Source organism: Artemia sp. Qi Xiang Cuo, chromosome 10 (genome assembly GCF_049724085.1).
Source record: "Artemia sp. Qi Xiang Cuo chromosome 10, ASM4972408v1, whole genome shotgun sequence".
NCBI lineage: Eukaryota > Metazoa > Arthropoda > Branchiopoda > Anostraca > Artemiidae > Artemia > Artemia sp. Qi Xiang Cuo.
In genome coordinates this window covers 36988608-37009330 of record NC_142803.1, presented here as the reverse complement: position 1 = coordinate 37009330, position 20723 = coordinate 36988608, and the positions used below count along the sequence as shown (strand labels likewise).

Here is a 20723-nt window from a genome sequence, read left to right as displayed (position 1 = left end):
AACAGTATTTTTTAATTTAATTCTATAACTCCTGAAGTTGACCTGAAAAATACACCTTAATATAATTCCCAATAGCTTCTATCTGTGCTCTTTGACAACCTAAACACACTTACACTCTTTAGGTTTATTTAAATTTTTGAAAGCAGAAGTAGTAATAGTAGTAGCCCCAAAATTTTCAACTTAATACCCCCCAGTTCTCAATATATTGCTGAGGTATCTTATTGGCAACCATAAACACAATTCCTTTTGATTTAGTTTAAAGCAACATTTAGTTTCAAAGCATAATGGGTCAATTGCATAATTTTGGGGGTTGACAGGCCCAATGTCCCTAAAGACATAGTTGCTGGACTATGCTGAACTATGCTGAACAAAATAGCTATATAAACATTTTGACTGGATGCGTTTCGAAAATGAAAGGGCTTGAGAGAAGGGCTTCTTGCCCTCCAATCTCTTTTTACTCTTAAAAAGGTACCAGAACTTTTAATTTTGAATTGAATTAGCTATTTTAAAAGTTTCAATGATATTTCCAGCTATTATAGAGTGGTGCTGCCTATGATATTGCTTATATGCCTTTTTGACAACCTCCATGCATACGGTTTTTGTTTAATTAAGACTTCCAAAACGTTCCCTAAAAGTTTCACCTTATTGCGCTTAGCATCATTAGTTACAGTGACTGTAGTGGTAGTATTAAAAGTATGCACCTAGTGCCTTCTGCCTAGTTCAAAATCCCCCACAACTTACCCTTAAATTTCTAACTTAATAATATAAGATGTTCTTCAGATATTACTTTGTCACCTTTTTGAAAGTAAACATGCTCATAGTTTGTTTAATTCAGTTCAACATCTGCCTGAATATTCCTTAAAAGCTTCATCTTAATGCCCTTAGATTGCGCAGTAGCAATGACTGTAGCAACATTAGTAGCAGTAGGCTACCAGTAGTAGTACTGATAGCCATTAGTAGCAGTATAGTAGCACTGGCAATAACGTGAGTAGATTCAGTTGCTTTAGGATACAAATATTTTCTTTTGGCCAGCACGACATCATCGAAAACAAGCCTTTTAATTTTCAACTACATACACCAAACTTTTCCAGATACATTTCTGGTTCAATCTTTTGACAACCTTCATAAAGACAGCACCTTGTGATTCATTTCACCTTCCACCCTTGAAATTCCTTGAAGATTTGACATTCATACCCTTAGGCATAGTCGTAATAGTAGTCACAGTAGTAGTATTGATATTACTAGTTATAGTATTGAATAGTGGTAGTACTACTAGCAGCAGCAATATTGCCATATTGCCTTTTGGTGAGTAGAACATCCCTCTCATTCAGTCCTGGAGGTTTCAACTTGATACCATTAGTGATTGCCATGACATTACTGGTATACACTTTTGATAACCTGTATGCTCTTACAAATTTTGAAATTTTGACGACATTGCACTTATCCTTACAAATAGTTACAATAGAAGAAGTAGTTGTAGTAATAGTAATGAATGTAGCAGTAACATTAGTATTAGCAGTAGTGTGCACATATTTCCTTTTAGTTAGATAAATAATACATTGTGCCCACATTGCTCTTTACTTAGGCAGCGCTATTGTGCTGTCTATGGTGATCTTCCCCTTTAAGTATTCTCTGGTAGTTCCAACTTAATACCCAAATCAATTCTTGAAATATACTATTTTGACGATCTGCATGCATATAACATCTTTTGATTTAGTTCGAATTTCCCCTCAATACTGAAATGGATTAGTCTGGTAGTAGTAGAGGTGGTAGCAACAGGATGGTAATTATAGTAGTGTTGGTAGTATGCAAATATTGTCTTTTTGATCATATCCCTTATCATGTCCTGAATTTTCAAATTAATATACTCAGTTATTCTTGTGTTACACCCTTTTGACAACTTTTATACATATAAGGATTGTGTATAACTTTGTCTTTTTGGAAAGTAAAATTCGAACATGCATACCTTTCTCAATAACATATAGGCCTACTATGTGTAAACGATGAACGAATTGCCTAGCTTACAGCCCTTGTCCTGAGGACTGGGGAGGTTGACATTCCCAAAGACATAATTACTGGACCTTTCAACAAGGCTGAATAAAATAGATCTCTTAAATTTTTGATTGAATATGTTTTGGGAATGATACGATTGGGGGGGGGGGGGCTTTCAAAAAAATGAGCTACATCTGATCCAAAGTTTATAAAACCACCCAGTCCATATAAACCTTTTATGCCCCAGGGCATAACTTACAACCCTTGCCCATGGGCTCTGGGGGATTGTGCCTACCTTAATGACATTGTCATAATATTTTTGGACTATTGGTAACAAAGTGGCCATCTCACAATTTCATATGGATGCATTTCGGGTAAGGAGGATGTCAGGAAGGGGGTAGGGCTAGTTGCTCTCCATCATAATTGACTCTTAAAAGGGAGCTAGAACTATGTAAATCTTATGCTCCCCTGGGTATAATTGTTGCCCTCCAATCACTTTTGGCTATTAAAAAAGACCCTTTCAATTTCCAACCGAACGAGCCTTTTTTGAAGTTTTTATGACAACAAGTGTCCATCTCATAATTTCTATCAGATGCATTTCGAGAAAATACGAGGTGTGTGTGTGTGTGTGGGGGGGGGGGGTATACACCCTCCAATTATTCTGAATCCTAAAAAGGGAACTAAAACTTCTGATTAACAATCCAATGAGCCCCCTCATGATCACCCTTTCTATATAAACCTTATATGAACTCAGGGCATAATTTAAAACCCTCTTCCTGAGGGCTTTGGGAGGGGGATTGTCATCCTCAAAGACACGATTCTTGAAAATTTCAACTATGTCTAACAAAATGGGTATCTAAAAATTTTGATTGGATGTGTTTGGGAAAATGGTGGGTGTGGGAGGGGTGTTAGTTGCCCTCCAATAACTCGACTATTAAAAAGGGCACTAGCCCTTTCAATTTCCAATCGAATCAGCCTTATTCGAAGTTTCTACGACAACAAAAGACCATCTCAAAATTTCTTTCAGATGCATTTCACGAAGGGGATATCTACCCTCCAATCACTCTGAATCTTAAAAAGGGCACTAGAACTTCTGATTACCAATCCAATTCGCCCTCTGGGCATAACTCACCACCCGGGCCCGGAGGGTTCTGGGGGGGGGGGGTTGTCAACCTCAAATACAAAGTTGTCGGACCTTTAAACTAGGCTGAACAAAATGGCAAACTCAAAAGGGCACTAGTCCTTTCAATTTTCAATCGAATGAGCCCTTTTTGAAGTTTCTATGACAACTTATTTGACACAAAGTGGCCTGTTCTAACCCCCTCCCCCAAAAAATACATTGTGCCCACAGTTCTCTTTACTTAGAGCGATGTGGGGTATATATGATATGGTTTTCAATAGATCATTTGAATTATTTCAATGAAGCTGTTGCACAGTCTTAGTGCTTGCACTTGCAGAAAAAAATAATTAACAAATCTGGCAGACCATAAAAATTAGCCATTATTGCACAAAAGTGTAACTCTATGAACTTAGTATTATTGTCTTCATATTTATTATCAATTAAAGTAGGAATATTTCTTTGAAAATTGTACTGGACTGACGTAATCAACTTATGAAAGTTCACTTAATATAAGGGATTGCATACTGCCTGAGAATGCCAATCATTTCTCCATGTTGGTAGTTGTGCCATGGGTCTTCAATGCTGACAAGGTGACTTAGAGCACAATCCCTTTTTTCAGGTACATAGGGCTACACAAAGGAGTGCTTAGAAAGAAAGCTTAAAAGCTTTTAAATTTTATGTTTCTTCTCAGTTTTTGATGCAATTTTTTCTAAGAGTACAATACAAATATTTGTTCGTATACTTCAAATCAGTAGGTAATGCTGTAGCATTGCCTGCAGTAAATTGCTATAAAGCTTCGACGTGGGTTATTATTGTTATTTTTTTTTTTTTTTTACCAGAGGCAACTCATATGAAAGGTGGTTGCATAAACTTTAGAGTGGGCTCAGTTAATTGGAAATAAAAAGTTCCAATGCCTATTACAAGAATCAAAAGTGATTGGAAGGCAACCAGCCCCCCCCCCCCCCTTCATGCTTTGTTCCCCTCAAATGTATACGATCAAACTTTTAAGATACCCATTTTGTTCAAAAAGTCCATAGGTCAAATAACTATGCCTCCAGGGTTAATTTTCCCCCAGCCCCCAAGGCAAGGGCTGTAAGTTATGCAAGTTGCCTATTGTTAACATATAAGGTTTTTTTTTTACTGGAAAAGAGGGTAGGTTTTATCCTGAATCTCCAAAAAGGCTTAGGGTATTAAGATGGAAATTTTAGGAAATATGAAAAGGGGATGCTGAACAGAATCAAAGCACAGTATGTGCTTGCTGGTTGTGAAAAGGGAATATCAGCAATATTTAAGGAAACGCTCAGGGTATTAAGTTGAAACTTTCAAGGTATGCTGAGAAGAGTTTGAAGAAAGATTTAAGGGCAACAAGTGCCCCTCCTTGTCCTTTTTAGTTGCCCCTTCTGCTTAACATTGATAAAAATTTCGAAATTGTTGTTCTGTTCAAAGTACTGGCAGTCAAATTGTGTAATAGCTAGGCCTCCAGGGATGCCATGCCCCCATAACCCTGAGGCAAGGATTGTACATTAGGCCTTATCATTATATCATTAGTAAATTAGGATTTATCGTAATGAAACGGAGAAATGTTTGATTCTGGGTGTATCTGAAAAGACTAAGGGTATTAAGGTGAAAATTTGGAAAATGTCGAGGGGTATGTTATGCTAAATCAAAAAACACTATGTTCAACCAGTTTATGCAAACGGAGGATTTGCAATATTTTGATAACAGCTGAGGGTATTAAGTTAAAACTTTCAGTTGAAGGGGGTGTTGAAAAGTGGTTGAAGGGCTTCCCTACCCTCCCATTTCCTTTTTAGTTGCACTCCCTCCAAAAACATCAGATCAGAATTTAAAATAGCCGTCTTGTTCAAAATAGTTTAAAGGTGAAATAACTGTGCCCACCTTACCTTAGACCTTAGATCCGCCTGTGCCTCCTGAAGCACCCAGGGCATCAAGGAGGAGCCACCAATGTTCCCTTATGTTTGCTGCTGCAGTGATGTCCTCCCATTCCGGTAGAACAGAAGTGTGCAGGTTTTGTAGATCTCTTTAGTAGGTCCAGCCTAGTGTGTTTCTGTGTCTTCCCCGGCTGCGAATTCCTGGCGGTTGCCAGTGTAAAGTGGCTTTACGGAGTCTATGGTCATCCATACGTAGGACATGGCCCAAATATCTTGACCTTCTTACTCTAATAGTGTCAGTAATTAGAGGTGAGCATGTATTTCATGGATTGGCTTGTTTGCCGCCTTCTTTGACAAATGGATGTACAATATTCTACGAAGATACGAGTTTTCAAAAGCCAGGACTCTTCTCTCTTGTTCTTGATTCAGGTGCCGTGTTTCTGCTGCGTAGAGTAGTATTGGTATAACATAGCTGTTGAAAAGGTGTAGCATTAGGTGCAGAGAAGATCTCTGATGTCTCTATAGTTGACGTAGTTTGTTGAAGGCGCCATTTGCCTGTCCTATTCTGGTGAGTATTTCTTTCACTATCGAGCTGGTGTTCTCAATGATGCTTCCCAGTTATTAGAACTGGACGACTTGGTCAACGTTTTGGTCGCCACATTTGATGGACAGAGGAGAGTCACTAGTCGCCATGCATTTGGTTTTCTCAGCATTCACACGTAGGCCAAGATGGTTTGCCTTTACCGTGACCTCGTCCATTAATTCTTGAAGCTTCTTTTATGTTTGACTCAAGCACTGTTAAGTCGTCTGCGAAGTCAATATCTATGACCTGGACTTCAGGGCTTAATCTGATGCTTTCTGTCCCTGTGTTCCGCAGGATATAATCAACCATTATTACAAAAAGTTATGGGGATAGAACACATCCCTGTTTTACTCCTGAAAAAATCCGGAAGAAACGAGTTTGGCCCTCTGGTGTCTTGATGCAACATTCACCATCGTCATACATGGCGGTAGTAATCGTCACCATTTTTTCAGGGATTCCATAGTGGATGAGAATATTCCCTGGCTTTCACGATCTACGGAGTCGAAGGCTTTCTTGAAATCCACAAAGATCATATAAATCTTCGAATCATAGATTATAAATCTATGCCCACAGGGATTATATAACCCCCTCACAGGTTCGAGAGGGATGTCAAAGACAATAAAACGCATTGTGTGCATGCTGGTTGTCAGAAGAATGTATCAGCAATATCTAAGGAACAGCTAAGGTTATTAAGTTGAAAATTTTAGGGGATGTTGAAGAGCTACCAGAGGACAACCAATGCTCTTGCCCTTTTTAGATACTCCCTCCTTTCCCTCATCCATTTTTGTTTTAGCTGCCCTCCCTCCAAAAATATCTGATCAAAAGTTTGGAAAAGCCATCTTGTTCAAGACACTTGAAAAGTCAAACAACATTGCCTCTGAGGATTGCCTCTGGCTTTTTAATATTTATGTCATTACCCCGAACAATGACATAAATATTAAAAAGCCACTTTATTGAAAATAGCCCAATTTATAATAGCTATGCCTCTGGGGATGCCATGCCTCTACAGCCCCCAGGGCAAGAAATGTAAGTTATGCAATTTGTTAATTTTTTACATGCAGGATTTATCATTAAGAAAGGGGAGGGGGGGGGGGTATCCTGGGTGCGTCCAAAAAGGGTAAGGGTTTTAAGGTGAAATTCCGAGGAATGTTGAGGGGTATGTTGGGCTAAACCAAAGGAAATTATCTGCATTCAAGTTATCAATAAGGCGTTACTGGAATATCAAGCTATCGTAAATGCATAACCTGGAAAGACGTAACTGGTGTAACTGGAATGGGTAAGGGGAATAACTTGAAACTTTCTGTGCCACTACTACTACTACTATTGAGGTTACAAATGTAACTGGTTGTGACTGTGGCTACTTCCAACTGCGACAACTTGCAACTGTGACTGTAACTGCTGGCAGTTGCTAATACGTCCACCTGTGACTACTTTGAGGGAATGTCTTAAAATCAATACACACTATGTGCATGCTGGTTGTCAAAAGGGCGCATCAGCATAATCACTGGAACAGCTGAGGGCATTAAGTTGAAACTTTCGGGGAATGTTGAACTGTACTTGGAGGGCAGAGGACCCCTTTGTCCATTTTAGACTCTTTTAGCAATAGTCAAAATTATGAAATAGCCACTATGTTTGAATTGGTCAATAAGTATTGATTTTTTTTTCGTTTCTTTGAAACACAAGTATCACTAATACCAAAAACTGAGTACAAAAAATCTTGCACAACTTTTAAGGGAATCAGTATTGGTTTCGGTGATGCTTATTCCTTTTGTGGTTCTATTAGTCTTTGACCATTCATTTCAATGTATTGCAGTTTTTTGTCCACTTTTTAGGAGACCAGAGTCCTGGCACACTGATGTTTTTGTCTTCAAGGAAAAATTTTTTTTTTTTTTCTGATGAAAGTAAAGGGCAAAGTTGAAACTTGAAAGGGCAAATTTACTGCTTCGCAGTCTCTGCAAAATATCTTTGAAAAAGTGTTTCAAATAAACTGAATTGTTAATATTTTCCTATATTTGTAAAATTCTGTAAAACTAGCACTCTACTAAGAACTGCTTGAGTTTTCTTAGAGAATCAAAATTATCTAGTAAAATTTATTGATTTCATGGCTTGTAAAAGACTAATGAGAGCTTTGTAAATTAGTCTTTTATTTTCTGCAGGCTCCTCAAAGAATTCTTGCCTCTAATTCTGTTTTGTTGCGTCGGTTTTGTGTTTTCAATTAAGTGCCGGATTTTCGGCATTCTATAAAAATAGGAAAATATCACAAGCAAATTGGTTTGGAACCATTTAAAAAAAATATGTTGCTTGAACTGCGAAGCAGTAGTTTTTGTTCGTTTTAAGTTTCAATTTTGGTCTTTGCTTTCATCAGATAAGCTTTGTTTAAAAAAAAAATTGTGCGTTTTTACTAACTATAACAGACTCACATTTAATCCACGTATTCACTATATCCAAATAACAAAGAATAATTTAAAATTTCAAGCATGGTTCATATCATAGGCTACAACCGGTTGGACCACAGAGCTCTTTTACTTTGATTTCTGGAGTTGTCACCGTGTTTTATTTTGAAGTGTTTCAAGCTTTGGTGAAAGTTCTGAAAATTAAAATTTTAATATTAAAAATATTGTTCTGTTAAATCTTTACGAAATCAAGAAATTTTATAAAGATTTTAGAAAACTGAAGAACATTAAAAATCATGGAGATCATGATGATACTTTTTTTTTGCTTCCAGGACCCAGAAATCTGATGATCCCCAGAAATGGCATAACCAGCACCTTTTTAAGACCACACAGAACGGGGATTCCTCCAGTACTGCCATCTACATAACTGAAGTCATAGATGGCCCATCTACATAACTGAAGTCATAGATGGCGCTTTTGTTGACTAAGTTACAGATGGCGACATGTTTTCTTTCCCAACGACACATTTGTTTGTCTCTAAGCAGTTTTTCAATTGAATTTGTGGAATTTCTGTCTGGTGTAGGTATTGAACCTGAGATCCAGGATTTGCTATGGCAAAAGAACTACGCGTTAGTCATTGTCATTATTATGTTCTTTGAAATACTTTCTAACCAAATGTTATTAGTGCAAACGATATCATTGCCTTGAGATTCTTTTGATTGGTCAATGGCACTTGTTTTGGTCCCAAAAATTGTAATAGTTACAACTGGTCAGGTATCCTTTCTATAATGTATTGGTCCTGAGCACACTGGTTTTCCATTACCGGACTTAAGTATGAGTTTGGGTCCCCATGTTCCCCTCCAGGGCCCCATACTCCCTCCAGAGTTCAATTTTGTTTTTTTTTTTGGGGGGGGGGACTTAGAATTTTATAATTTTTTTTACTTAGAAATTTTTTTAACTTGAATTTTTCTTAGAACTTGAAAAACTTTTCAACTTTTTTTCATGTCTTAAAATGACATGTTTGGTGAACGTGGTTTTTGGAATTTTTTTTTTATGCGGCCGTTCCCGTGGTACTCTGTGCTTGGTCATCGACAGTAGTTGGTTTATTGTATCTTTTCGATCAAGATTAATTGTGCACTGGAAGGATAAACATATACGTCTTATTTTAAAAAGTAAAGATGATGACAATATTGAACTAGTGTAGCTTATGACTACAGATATACATAGACTACAAGATGATTTAAATGCAACTGAAATATATTAGACAATGATTTGAATCAATATATGAACCTAGTGAGATAAAATATGCCATTATTGTGTTTTTGAAAATAAAAACGTTTCGGAATAAAAAAAAAACGTTGATGATATGGGTGAACACTTTTGGACTTTTAGAGCAGACAAACAGACAAAAAGACACACACAAACAAACAGACTGGCAGAAAGACACAGAGACAGACAAAAACAAAGAAAATGGATTGAGACTTGAAATCAATTTGACAGGTTATTAGCAAATGGTTTTATCAGTTGTATGTGTTTTTGAAGGGTACCATAGGAAAGCAGGTTGTTAAAATGAGAAAAACTGCAGACTTAAATCAAGTATTTGCCTTGCAATTTGCTTGTTTTAAGGAAATGTTTGATGTTACGTGGTAGAAACAAGCTTGAATCAGGGAATTTACCCTGAGAAAACTTCCTTGATTTTGAAAATTGAAGGAATTTTTATAGGTTCATATTAGAATTGGACATGGTATGCTGGTAATGAAGTTTACAATGACAATTTCAAATTATTTCTACGTAAATTTGACAGGTTATTAGCAAATAGTTCTGTCAAGTGAATATCTTTGGAAGGGGGCCAATAGGACAATAGGCTGTTAAATTAATTAAAAAAATTGGAAACTTAAATCATAAATTTATCTTGCAGCTGGCCTGTTTAAGGGAAAGTTTGATGCTAAATACCAGAAAAAGCTCGAATCAAGGAATTTATCCTGAGAAACCTTCCTTGACTTTGAAAATTGAAGAGATTATTAACAGGTTCGTTTTAGATTAGGACATCGTATACCGATAATGAGGTTTACGTAGACAATTTGAAATGATTTCCACGTAAATCCGACAGGTTTTTAGCAAATGGTTATGTTAAGTGAATATTTTTGGAAGGGGGCTAATAGCACAATGGGCTGTTAAATTGGTAAAATTTTGAGCCTTAAATCATGTTATTATCTTGCAACTGACCTGTTTTAAGGAAATGTTTGATGCTACATGCTAGAAAGAAGCTTGAATCAAGGAATATACCCTGAGAAACCTTCCTTGACTTTGAAATTTGAAGGGATTATTAGCAGGTGCATAAATAGATTTGGGCATGGTAGACTGGTAATGAGGTTGAAAAAGGCAACTGAAATGATTTATTAACAAATGGTTTTGTCAGTTGTATATCATTTGAAGGGGGCCAATAGGAGAGTGGGATGTTAAATTGAGAAAAAATTGCAGACTTAAATCAAGGACTTGTCATGTACCTGGCTTGATTTAAGGAAATGATTAATGTTTCATGCTAGAAAGAAGCTTGAATCAAGGAATGTACCCTGAGCAACCTTCTTTGATTTTGAAATTTGAAATATTATTCACAGGTTCATATTAGAATTGGACATGATATACTAGTAATGAGGTTGGCATAGGCAATTGAAACGATTTCTATGTAAATTTGACATGTTATTAGCAAATGGTTCTGTCAAGTGAATATTTTTGGAAGGGGGCGCTGGGACAATAGGTTGTTAAATTGATAAAAACTTTAGACTGAAATCAAAGATTGGTCATTCAGCTGGCTTTTCATAAGGAAATGTATTATGTAACATGCTAGAAACAAGCTTGAATCAAGGAATGTACCATGAGAAGCCTTCCTTGATCTTGCAAATTGAAGGGATTTTTAACATGTTCATATTAGAATTGTGTCTGGTATGCTGGTAATGAGGTTGACATAGACAACTTGAAAGGATTTCTATGTAAATTTGAGAGGTTATTAGCAAAAGGTTCTGTCAAGTGAATATTTTTGGAAGTGAGCCATGGGACATATAGGTTGTTAAATTGATAAAAACTTCAGACTTAAATCAAGGATTTGTCTTGCAGTTGGCTTGTTTTAAGGAAACGTTTGATATTACATGCTAGAAACAAGCTTGAATCAAGGAATGTACCATGAGAAGCCTTCCTTGATCTTGCAAATTGAAGTTATTTTTAACATGTTTAAATTAGAAATGGACCTGGTATGCTGGTAATGAGGTTGATATAGACAACTTGAAAAGATTCTAGGTAAATTTGAGAGGTTATTAGCAACTAGCTCTGTCAAGTGAATATTTTTGGAAGGGGGCCATTGGACAATAGGTTGTTAAATTGGTAAAAATCTCAGACTTTAATCAAGGATTTGTGTTGCAACTGCCCTGTTTTAAGCAAATGTTTGATGTTACTTGCTAGAAACAAGCTTGAATCAAGAATGTACCCTGATAAACCTTCCTTGATTTTGAAAATTATAGGAATTTTTAACATGCTCATATTAGAATTGTACATGATATGCTGGTAATGAGATTGACATAGACAATTTGAAATGAACTATATAAATTTGACTGGTTATTAGCAATTTGTTCTGTCAAGTGAATATTTTTGGAAGTGGACCATAGGACAAATGGTTGTCAAATTGATAAAAATGTCAGACTTCAATCAAGGATTTGTCCTACAACTGCTCTGTTTTAGGGAAATGTTTGATGTTACATGCTAGAAAGAAGCTTGAATCAAGGAATATACCCTGAGAAGCCACTAAATAAAAGCCATTTTGCATACAACAAACAGCTAGTAGATGAATCCCAAGTGTCTTTGTTGCTGACTGAGTATCAGATAATTTAATAAAAGCATATTTGACTATAATAAACTCAGGTAGTTGATAAATTTTTAGTGTTTTAGTTGCTGGTTGAATACCAAAAAAAAATAATAAAAGCACTTTTAACCACAACAGACTCAGGTAGCTGGTAAATTCCGAGTAGTTGGTGACTGAGTATAAAAAAATGAAATAAAATCACTTTTGCATGCAACAAACTCAGCTAGTAGGTAAATTCCGGGTGTCCTATTTGCTGACTGAGTATAAAAAAATAATAAAAGCACTTTTAACTACAATAAACTCAGGTAGTTGATAAATTTTGAGTGCTTTAGTTTATTGCTGAGTACCAAAAATAATTAACAAAAGCACTTTTGACTACACCAAACTCAGCTAGCTGGTATATTCCGAGTATTTTAGTTACCGACTGTGTGTAAAAAATATTTAATAAAAACACTTTTGAGTACAACAAACTCAGCTACGTGATAAATTCCGAGTCTTTTATTGGTGACTGAGCATCAAAAAGTTAAATAAAAGCACTTTTGCATACAACAAACTCAAACAGTAAGTAAATTTCGAGTATCTTGTTGTTGACTGATGATCACAAATCTAATAAAAGCACTTATGACTACAGTAAATACAGGTAGTTGATAAATTCCAAGTGTTTTAGTTGCTCGCTGAGTACCGAAAAATTAATTAAAGCACCTTTGACTATAACAATCTCAGCTAGTTGGTAAATTTCTAGTCTTTTATTTACCGGCTATGTATAAAAACTATGTTGAAAGCTCTTGTGAGTGTAACAAGCTTAGCTACTTGGTAAATTCCGATTCTGTTAAATGGTAACTTTTAAAAAATTAAATAAAACAACTTTTGCATACAACGAGTTTAGCTAGTAGGTAAATTCCGAGTGTCTTAGTTGCTGACTGAGTATCAACAACCTAATAAAAGTACTTTTCCTTACAATAAACTCAGGTAGTTGATAATTTCCCAGTATTTTTGTTGCTGAGCCCTCCCAAAAATTAATAAGAGCACTTATGAACACAACACACTTATCTAGCTGGTAAATTCCGAGTGTTTTAGTTACCGATAGCTAGGTTACATTAAGTTTACTGCTTTCAAGTTAGGTTCGTTTAGGTTCACTTAGCGTAGCCCGTCACGCTAAGTGAACCAAGGTTTCTCAGGTTACATTCCTTGATTCAAGCTTGTTTCTAGCATCTAACATCAAAACATTTCTTTAAAACTAGCCAATTGCAACACAAATACTTGATTTAAGTATGCAGTTTTTCTCATTTTAACAACCTGCTGTCATATGGTTCCCTTCAAAAAAATATACAACTGACAAAACCCTTTGCTAATAGCCTGTCAAATTTACTTCAAATCCCATTTTATATTCTTTATTCTTGTCTTCCTTTGCGTCTTTGTGCCAGTGTGTTTGTGTTTCTGTGAGTGTCTTTTTGTCAGTCTGTCCGATCAACAAAGTCCAAAAGTGTTTGGACATATCATCAACTTTTATCTTCTTTTGAAATATTTTTATTTTCAAAATACAATAATGGCATATTTTATCTCACTATGTTCACATACTGATTTAAATCATTGTCTTTAGTATATTTCACATTTGCTGTTAAATCATCTTGCAGTCTATGTATATCTGTAGTCATAAGGTTCACTTGTTCAATATCGTCATCATCTTAACTTTTTAAAATAAAACGTATTTGTTTATCCTTCCAGTGCACAATTAGTATTGATTGAAAACATACAATAAACCATCTACAGTCGATGGCCAAGCACAGAATACCACGGGGATTACCGCATAAAAAAAAGTCCAAAAACCATTTTCACCAAAGATTACATGTCACCTTAAGACATGAAAAAAAAAAGTTAAAAAAAAAATTATAAGTCCAAAAAATTCTTAAGTCCCAAAAAAAGTTTGGGGGGTCAAACTTTTTAAAAAAAATCTTTTATCTGACATATTCTCATTTCAAATTCCCTTCAAGTAATAATAATTACTTGGACCAGTTTTTATTCTTGGCAAACAAATGCATTTTCACCGGAAACTGAGATATGATAAAAAAAATTCTCGGAAACAAAGAGTTGTTAGAATGATGCCAAGCAATTTCCATAAACATTCATCTCAAGGCACAGTAATTGCATATTAACTTGGCACAATACAGTGATGTTTAACACCAGGCGGCTTGCGCCAGGAAACATTGCACTGATAACATTTGGTTAGAATGTATTTCTAAGAACATAATAATAATAATAATGACTTGTTGGCTCATCTGACTAACGCATTATTCTTTTACTATAGGAAATCATGGTTCTCACATTCGATTCCTACACCAGACAAAAATTTCACAAACTCAATTGACAAACTGCTTAGAGGCAAACAAATGTGTCATTGAAAAAGGAAACATGTCGCCATCTATAACTTTAGTTAATATTAATGCCATCTATGGTTTTTGATATGTAAATGGCAGCACTGGGGGAATCTCTGTTCTGTGTTGTCTGAAAAAAGTGCCGGTACCGGGCTTCGAAGAGGTATCTATGTCATGGGGCGTATTAATAGCATTCTACTACTATTTTAAAGCACAGAATTAGGGCTTTCAACAATAGAGATCATGCTGATACTCTCTTCATTCTTCCCAGGCCTTCCATTCTAAAACTGCCACCTAAAGTGCACTTTTGGGTGTTATATGGTACTTTATGATGGCGTCACAATTTGAATGTGTAATAAACGATTATATATAAAAATTCCAGCTAGCAGCAAAAAAAAAATAAACAAAAAAAACAGAAGAAAAAGGAGGACACATAAGGGTTTCTCATGCAAAAAGCGATTTACCTTGTTTTTCAAGGGGAGGGGGGGGGGAGCTTTGTCTTAAGTAGGTATAAAAATTACCTTTCGAATGAGCTCTGACATAGAACTAGATAATGTTCCAGTTCCCACCTAGCAGCAATGAAAAAGAAGAAGAAAAGAGGGTTTCCCAGGCAAATGTTATTCAAGGAGGGGCGGGTGGAGGGCGAGTTTTTTTTAATTAATTTTTGTTCGTTTTTGATTGCAAAAAGTTTCAAGTTTTTATGGCATGGAGGGGGGGGGGTACTTACTGTCCGATTATTCTTGACTTTAAAAAACAGATCTATAACTTTCAATTTAAATCAAATGAGGCTTTTTTCAAAGTCTATACGATTACCTCTTTGATAAAAACCTTATATATGAACAATAGACAGCTTGCATAGCTTGTGGACAGCGAGTGACAACAATGAATGGATTGAAAAAATAACTCCAATAAGGGGGTTTAGACCATTTCAGTTGCTGACACAAAGGGATCACGACTGTTTGGAATTGACCTTAATAGGATTTTGTGTGCCAAAGCCATTTTGCATCTATCACAGAGTATGTATTTTAACATTAAAGTTGGATAATTATAATAGATTTCCTATGTGTTCTTCCCATACAAAACCCCTTCCCATAAGTTATAAACCCCCCTTAATAATTTATGCCCCAGGGCATAACTTAAAACTCCTACCCCCGGGCCCTGATGGGCTGTGTCGACACTGGAGTTTTTTGTTATCAGAACTTTGAACTATTTTAACAAAATGTCTATCTCAAAATTTTTATCTGATGCATTTATGGCTTGGAGGAGGGGGAGCTAGTTGCCCTCCAATGTCTTTTGACTCTTAAAAAATGAACAAGAACTTACAATTTTCAGTCAAATGAGCCCTGTCTAAAGTTTATACGAGCATCCCTTCCATAAGAAATAATGGGCAGTATTCTTAGAATTCTCAAATTACAGCCCCTGTCCTGTGGGCTGTGGGGGAGGTATCATCAATAAATGCCTAAGGTTCGGAAATAAAGACTCCTTTTAATTAATGGATATCTCAAAATTTTGATTTCATGTATGTGAGAGACCTGGGGTCGTCGGGGGGAGGGGCTAGTTTCCCTTCAATAGCTTTCGACTATTAAAAAGGGCACTAGCCCTTTAATTTCCAATCGAATCAGCCTGTTTTGAAGTTTCTACGACAACACCTTCTATAAAAACTTGCTATGCCCCAAGATCGTAGCTTAAATTAATGGCCCTGAAGGTTGTGGGGGAGTGCCTCCTCAAAATTAAATTTTATAACTGTATATCGACAACGCTGAATACAATTTTCATGGGAGAAGTTTGGAGAAATGATCGGCGTGGGGGGGGGGGGCTAGGTACCCCCAAGTCAATTTCGTCTGTCAAACAGGGTTCTAGCCCTTTAATTTCCTATTGAAAGAGCACTAGGTGTCGTTTCTATGAGAGGGCCTTCAATAAAAACCTTACATGCCCGCAGGGCATGACTTACCACCCTTGCCCTGAGAGTGTTGTAGGAGCGCTCTTCTCAAAAATACATTGTTTATCTGGAAATCGGCTACACTAAACAGACTGGTTCCCTCACAAGCATTATTGGAATATTTTTTGGGAAATGATAGCCGTGGGGGGGGGCTAGTTGCCCTCCAATCATTTTCGACTATTAAAAAGGGCACTATCCCTTTAATTCCCATTTGAATGAGCCTTATCTGTAGTTTCTACAACAACGCCTTCTATAAAAACCTTGTATGTCCCAAGTCCATAACTTAAACCCTTGCTCTGATGATTGTGCGGGAGCATTCTCCTCAAACATATATTTTCTATATGATAATCAACTACGCTAAACAAAATGTCTATCTCAAAATTTTGATTGGATGTGTTTGGGGAAATCATGGGCGTGGGGGGGGGCTAGTTACCATCCAATCACTTTCAACTATTAAAAAGGGCACTAGCCCTTTAATTTCCAATCGAATGATCCTGTTTTGAAGTTTCTACTACAACACCTTCTATAAAAACCTTATATGCCCCCAGGGCATAACTTAAAACCCGTGCCCGAAGAGTTGCTGGGGAATAACCGCCTCAAAATACATTTTACATCTGGAAATCAACTTCGCCGAACAAAATGGCTATCTCAAGATTTTGATTGGATGTGTTTGGGGGAATGATGGGAGTGGGGGGAGTTGCCCTCCAATCATTTTCGACTATTAAAAAGGGCACTAGCCCTTTAATTTCCAATCGAATGAGCCTGTTTTGAATTTTCTACAACAACGCCTTCTATAAAAACCTTATAAGACCCCAGGGCACAACTTAAAACCCTTACCCTGAGGGTTGTGGGGGAGTGTCCTCCTCAAAAATATATTTTCTATCTGGAAATCAACTACGCTGAACAAAATGGCTATCTGAAAATTTAGATTGGATGTGTTTGGATAAATGATGGGCGTGGGGGGTGGAGGTGAGCTAGTTACACTCCAATCACTTTCTACTATTAAAAAGGGCACTAGCTCTTTAATTTCCAATCGAATGAACCTGTTTTGAAGTTTCTACGACAACGCCTTCTGTAAAAACCTTATATGCCCCCAGGGCATAACTTCAAACCCTTGCCCTGAGGGTTGTGGGGGAGTATACTCCTCAAAAATAATTTTCCATCTGGAAATCAACTACGCTGAACAAAAGGGCTATCTCAAAATTTTGATTGGATGTGTTTGGGGGAATGATGGGCGTGGGGGGGGGGGGGCGAGTTGCCCTCCAATCATTTTCGACTATTGAAAAGGGCACTAGAACTCTCGATTTTCAATCGAATGAGCCTGTTTTGAAGTTTCTACGACAACGCCTTCTATAAAAACCTTAGATGCCCCCAGGGCATAACTTAAAACCTTTGTCCTGAGGGTTGTGGGGGGGAGTCCTACTTAAAAACATATTTTCTATCTGGAAATCAACTACGCTGAACAAACTGGCTATCTCAAAATTTTGATTGGATGTGTTTGGGGGAATGATGGGCGTGGGGGGGGGGGGGCTAGTTGCCCGCCAATCCATTTCGACTATTAAAAAGGGCACTAGCTTTTTTAATTTCAAATCGAATGACCCTTTCTTGAAGTTTCTTCGACAAAACCTTCTACAAAAACCTTATATGCCCCAAGGGCATTACTTAAAACCCTTGCTCTGAGGGTTGGGGGGGAGTGTCCTCCTCAAAAATATATTTTCTATTTGGAAATCAACTACGCTGAACAAAATGCCGATCACAAAATTTGGCTGGGCTGTGGGTGGGGGACTTGTGGGCGTGGGGGGGGGGCTAGTTGCCCTCCAATAATTTTCGACTATTAAAAAGGGCACTAGAACTCTCGATTTCCAATCGAATGATCCCCCTTTGAAGTTTCTTCGACAACCCCTTCCATATGAAGTACTTCTGGGAAAAAAAAATAATAATAAATAATAAAACATTGGAGCCGTATGGACTTTACTATAGGCAACGCTACAGCGTTGCCTCTGAAACAGGTTTATTATTACGAACTAATGTAAACAGTTACCTTAATTAATTCTTTTTACTCTATTTATACTACTTTAGTGTTTCTTTTTTTAGGTTTCCAGCCAAGTCAAACAGCCCGGCACCATCAGTCTCATGTTGTTGATCTTGTCCAAACTGCCTTGGAAGAAGCAAAGGTAGTATAACTGACTAGATATAATCAGTTAAGTATAACTGATTTCTGAGAAAATGACTGCTATAGATATATGTAGTTCGTATTGATTCTCTTAGGACCCCCCCCTCTCATCCAGGAAATGTCCAAAACACCATTAAAGTACTTGGAACTCGGTATCGGGTACAGCATTTTTTTAGAAGGATGCGCTAGCCCGTAAAATTATTATTCTACCCATACAAATTGAAACTGCGTCTGCATGTGGGAATTCATGCCAGGAATTGATTGGAGAAATAGAGTATCATACCAAAATTAAATCTGCCCGCAGTTTACAAAACATAAATAGAATCCCACAAAACTGGTGAAAAACTGTACCTCCTTCTGAGGCCTTGCCAATGGGACCAAGAAGACTTAACTAGGAAAATTTATGATTTTTTAGTTTGTTTGCTTTAAAACTTGTGTATTTTTCAAATTAAAATACCACAAGTGATGCGACATTTAGGATCTATTTTAAAACTAATTTTCTATATATAATTTTCTAATTTTCTATATATATATATATATATATATAGTCCCTTTACCTGCAACTAAATTGCCAGTCATCGCTCTTAGAGTCTTGAGAATAAAAAAGATCTGGAAGTTAAAGGCTCTGACATCAAATATAAGCCCTCTGGAGGCTACTTGCCTTAGCTCTCTCAGATTGAGCTTAATGATCAGATTAGAGAGCCAGGCATTTTGACAGAGACAGTAGAATTGTTGAGCTCCAGAATGAAAGAAAAACACGCATTGACTAAAGGAACATATCTTTATTATTGGAGGAATCGTGAAAAAGATGTTTAAAAAAAAAATACTTTGATGAAGTGGAGAACCTGGTCTTTTGTCCTGGTATTGGTGGATTGATGGTAAAATTTAGTCCAAACTATGTCAAAGATAAAGGAAGGCTGTTTATAGATTCATCAAAAGAGCATTAACGCTCTCTTTCTTCATCATGGAGGCCACTATGTATCTGTTGCAGTTGGACACTAAATGCACTTAAAAGTAGAGTATGAATACCAGGTGCTCAGCCTAAAAATTTTAGCAATGTTTTGACCATGATTGAATCATTTCCTGTGGTTTGAAAGCTGTCTACATGCTTGGTCTTAAAGGAGGATATACAAGTCCCCAAGTTTCATCCATGACTAGGACAGCCGAAATAAAACAGCATTAAGAAGAAAAGAATGGCCAAAGAGACCACATTTAGAACCAGGTACCCATAATGTCATTAGGAACGGCTTATTTGATCCTATGAAAGTTATTGCCATCCCGTTTGCAGGTGTGATTAGGTGGAATGAAACAGTTTTACAGACTGTTCCAAAAGATGGCGGTTTTTTTCATATTCTTGCTGGAACAGTTTCCAGATTTATCTCAAGCCAAGTTGGAAGAGAAAATCGTTGTTGGTCCAGTCATCCAGAAGCTTTGAGACTAGCATGGCAACAAAGAAAAAAAAAAGCTTGGGTTCCTTTTAGAGGTGTTGTCAGTAAATTTTTGGGTAATTACCAGGATCCTGACTATAACCAATCGGTTATGGATATAATGGATACGTTCAAGTGTTTGGTTCCTCCATAAATCTTAGCTATTTTTCCCAAAAAATGCAGGATCACTGTGAGAAGAAAAGGGTGAAAGGCTCCACCTAGGCATCAAAGATGAGCAGTATAGGTGTCAAGGAAAATGATGTAAGAACAATCCCGCTGACTACTGTTGGGTACTAACACGTAATAGGTCTAAGATTGATTATAAAAGAAAAAAAAAATCAATCCCCTTAAATAGGAACCCATGTTTGCTTTGTTTTTACTCTGTTTAAAACTTCTTTCATGCTTTCAGGTACGTATATATATATATATATATATATATATATATATATATATATATATATATATATATATATATATATATATATATATATTTGTTGCTCTTGGTCAATCGTCTATTTTATTTAAATTACCTTAGTAACAAATTTAAGTAGTATATTGGTGGTTTACATCTAATTTGTGGTGGTTGCACCACAAATTGATGAAAAACGTTTAAACTCAAAGACAGTGGTTTTTTTCTCGACCAGAAGTGGCTCGTGCAATTTGGCAACAGCGGTTTCAAGCCATTTAAACCTACAAAAAATTAGTTGTTCCAAAAAATCAACTTGCAGCGCCAAGAGTCAGTTATTTTACATAATTTTAAATGAGTAAAAACACTGTTGCCAGATAAAACATGCAAAAGGGTTTGAAAGGATTTATTTTTAAATAGTATTTTACCCAAAATATCAATATCGATTTTTCAAAAAATCCTCATGTAATGGAAAAAATTAGGGGTGTTTTCGAAATCAGCACACCAAATAATTTAAAACTCGGTAAAAACTTGTCTCGCACTTTTCAATAACTCAAATTTTGCAAGCCTTTGTAA

The 20723-nt window shown here is 36.5% G+C and overlaps 1 protein-coding gene across 3 annotated transcripts in view; it reads left to right on the top strand.

Annotated features, from left to right (window-relative positions):
* Nucleotides 1-20723, top strand: part of Tcs3 (Probable tRNA N6-adenosine threonylcarbamoyltransferase Tcs3) — a 72692-nt gene that overhangs the window by 32839 nt on the left and 19130 nt on the right. For all 3 annotated transcript variants that reach the window (XM_089096222.1, XM_089096221.1, XM_089096224.1), the window contains exon 2: nt 18236-18315. In XM_089096222.1, the coding sequence (XP_088952348.1) occupies nt 18236-18315 (80 nt within the window). The remainder of the gene's footprint in view (nt 1-18235; nt 18316-20723) is intronic.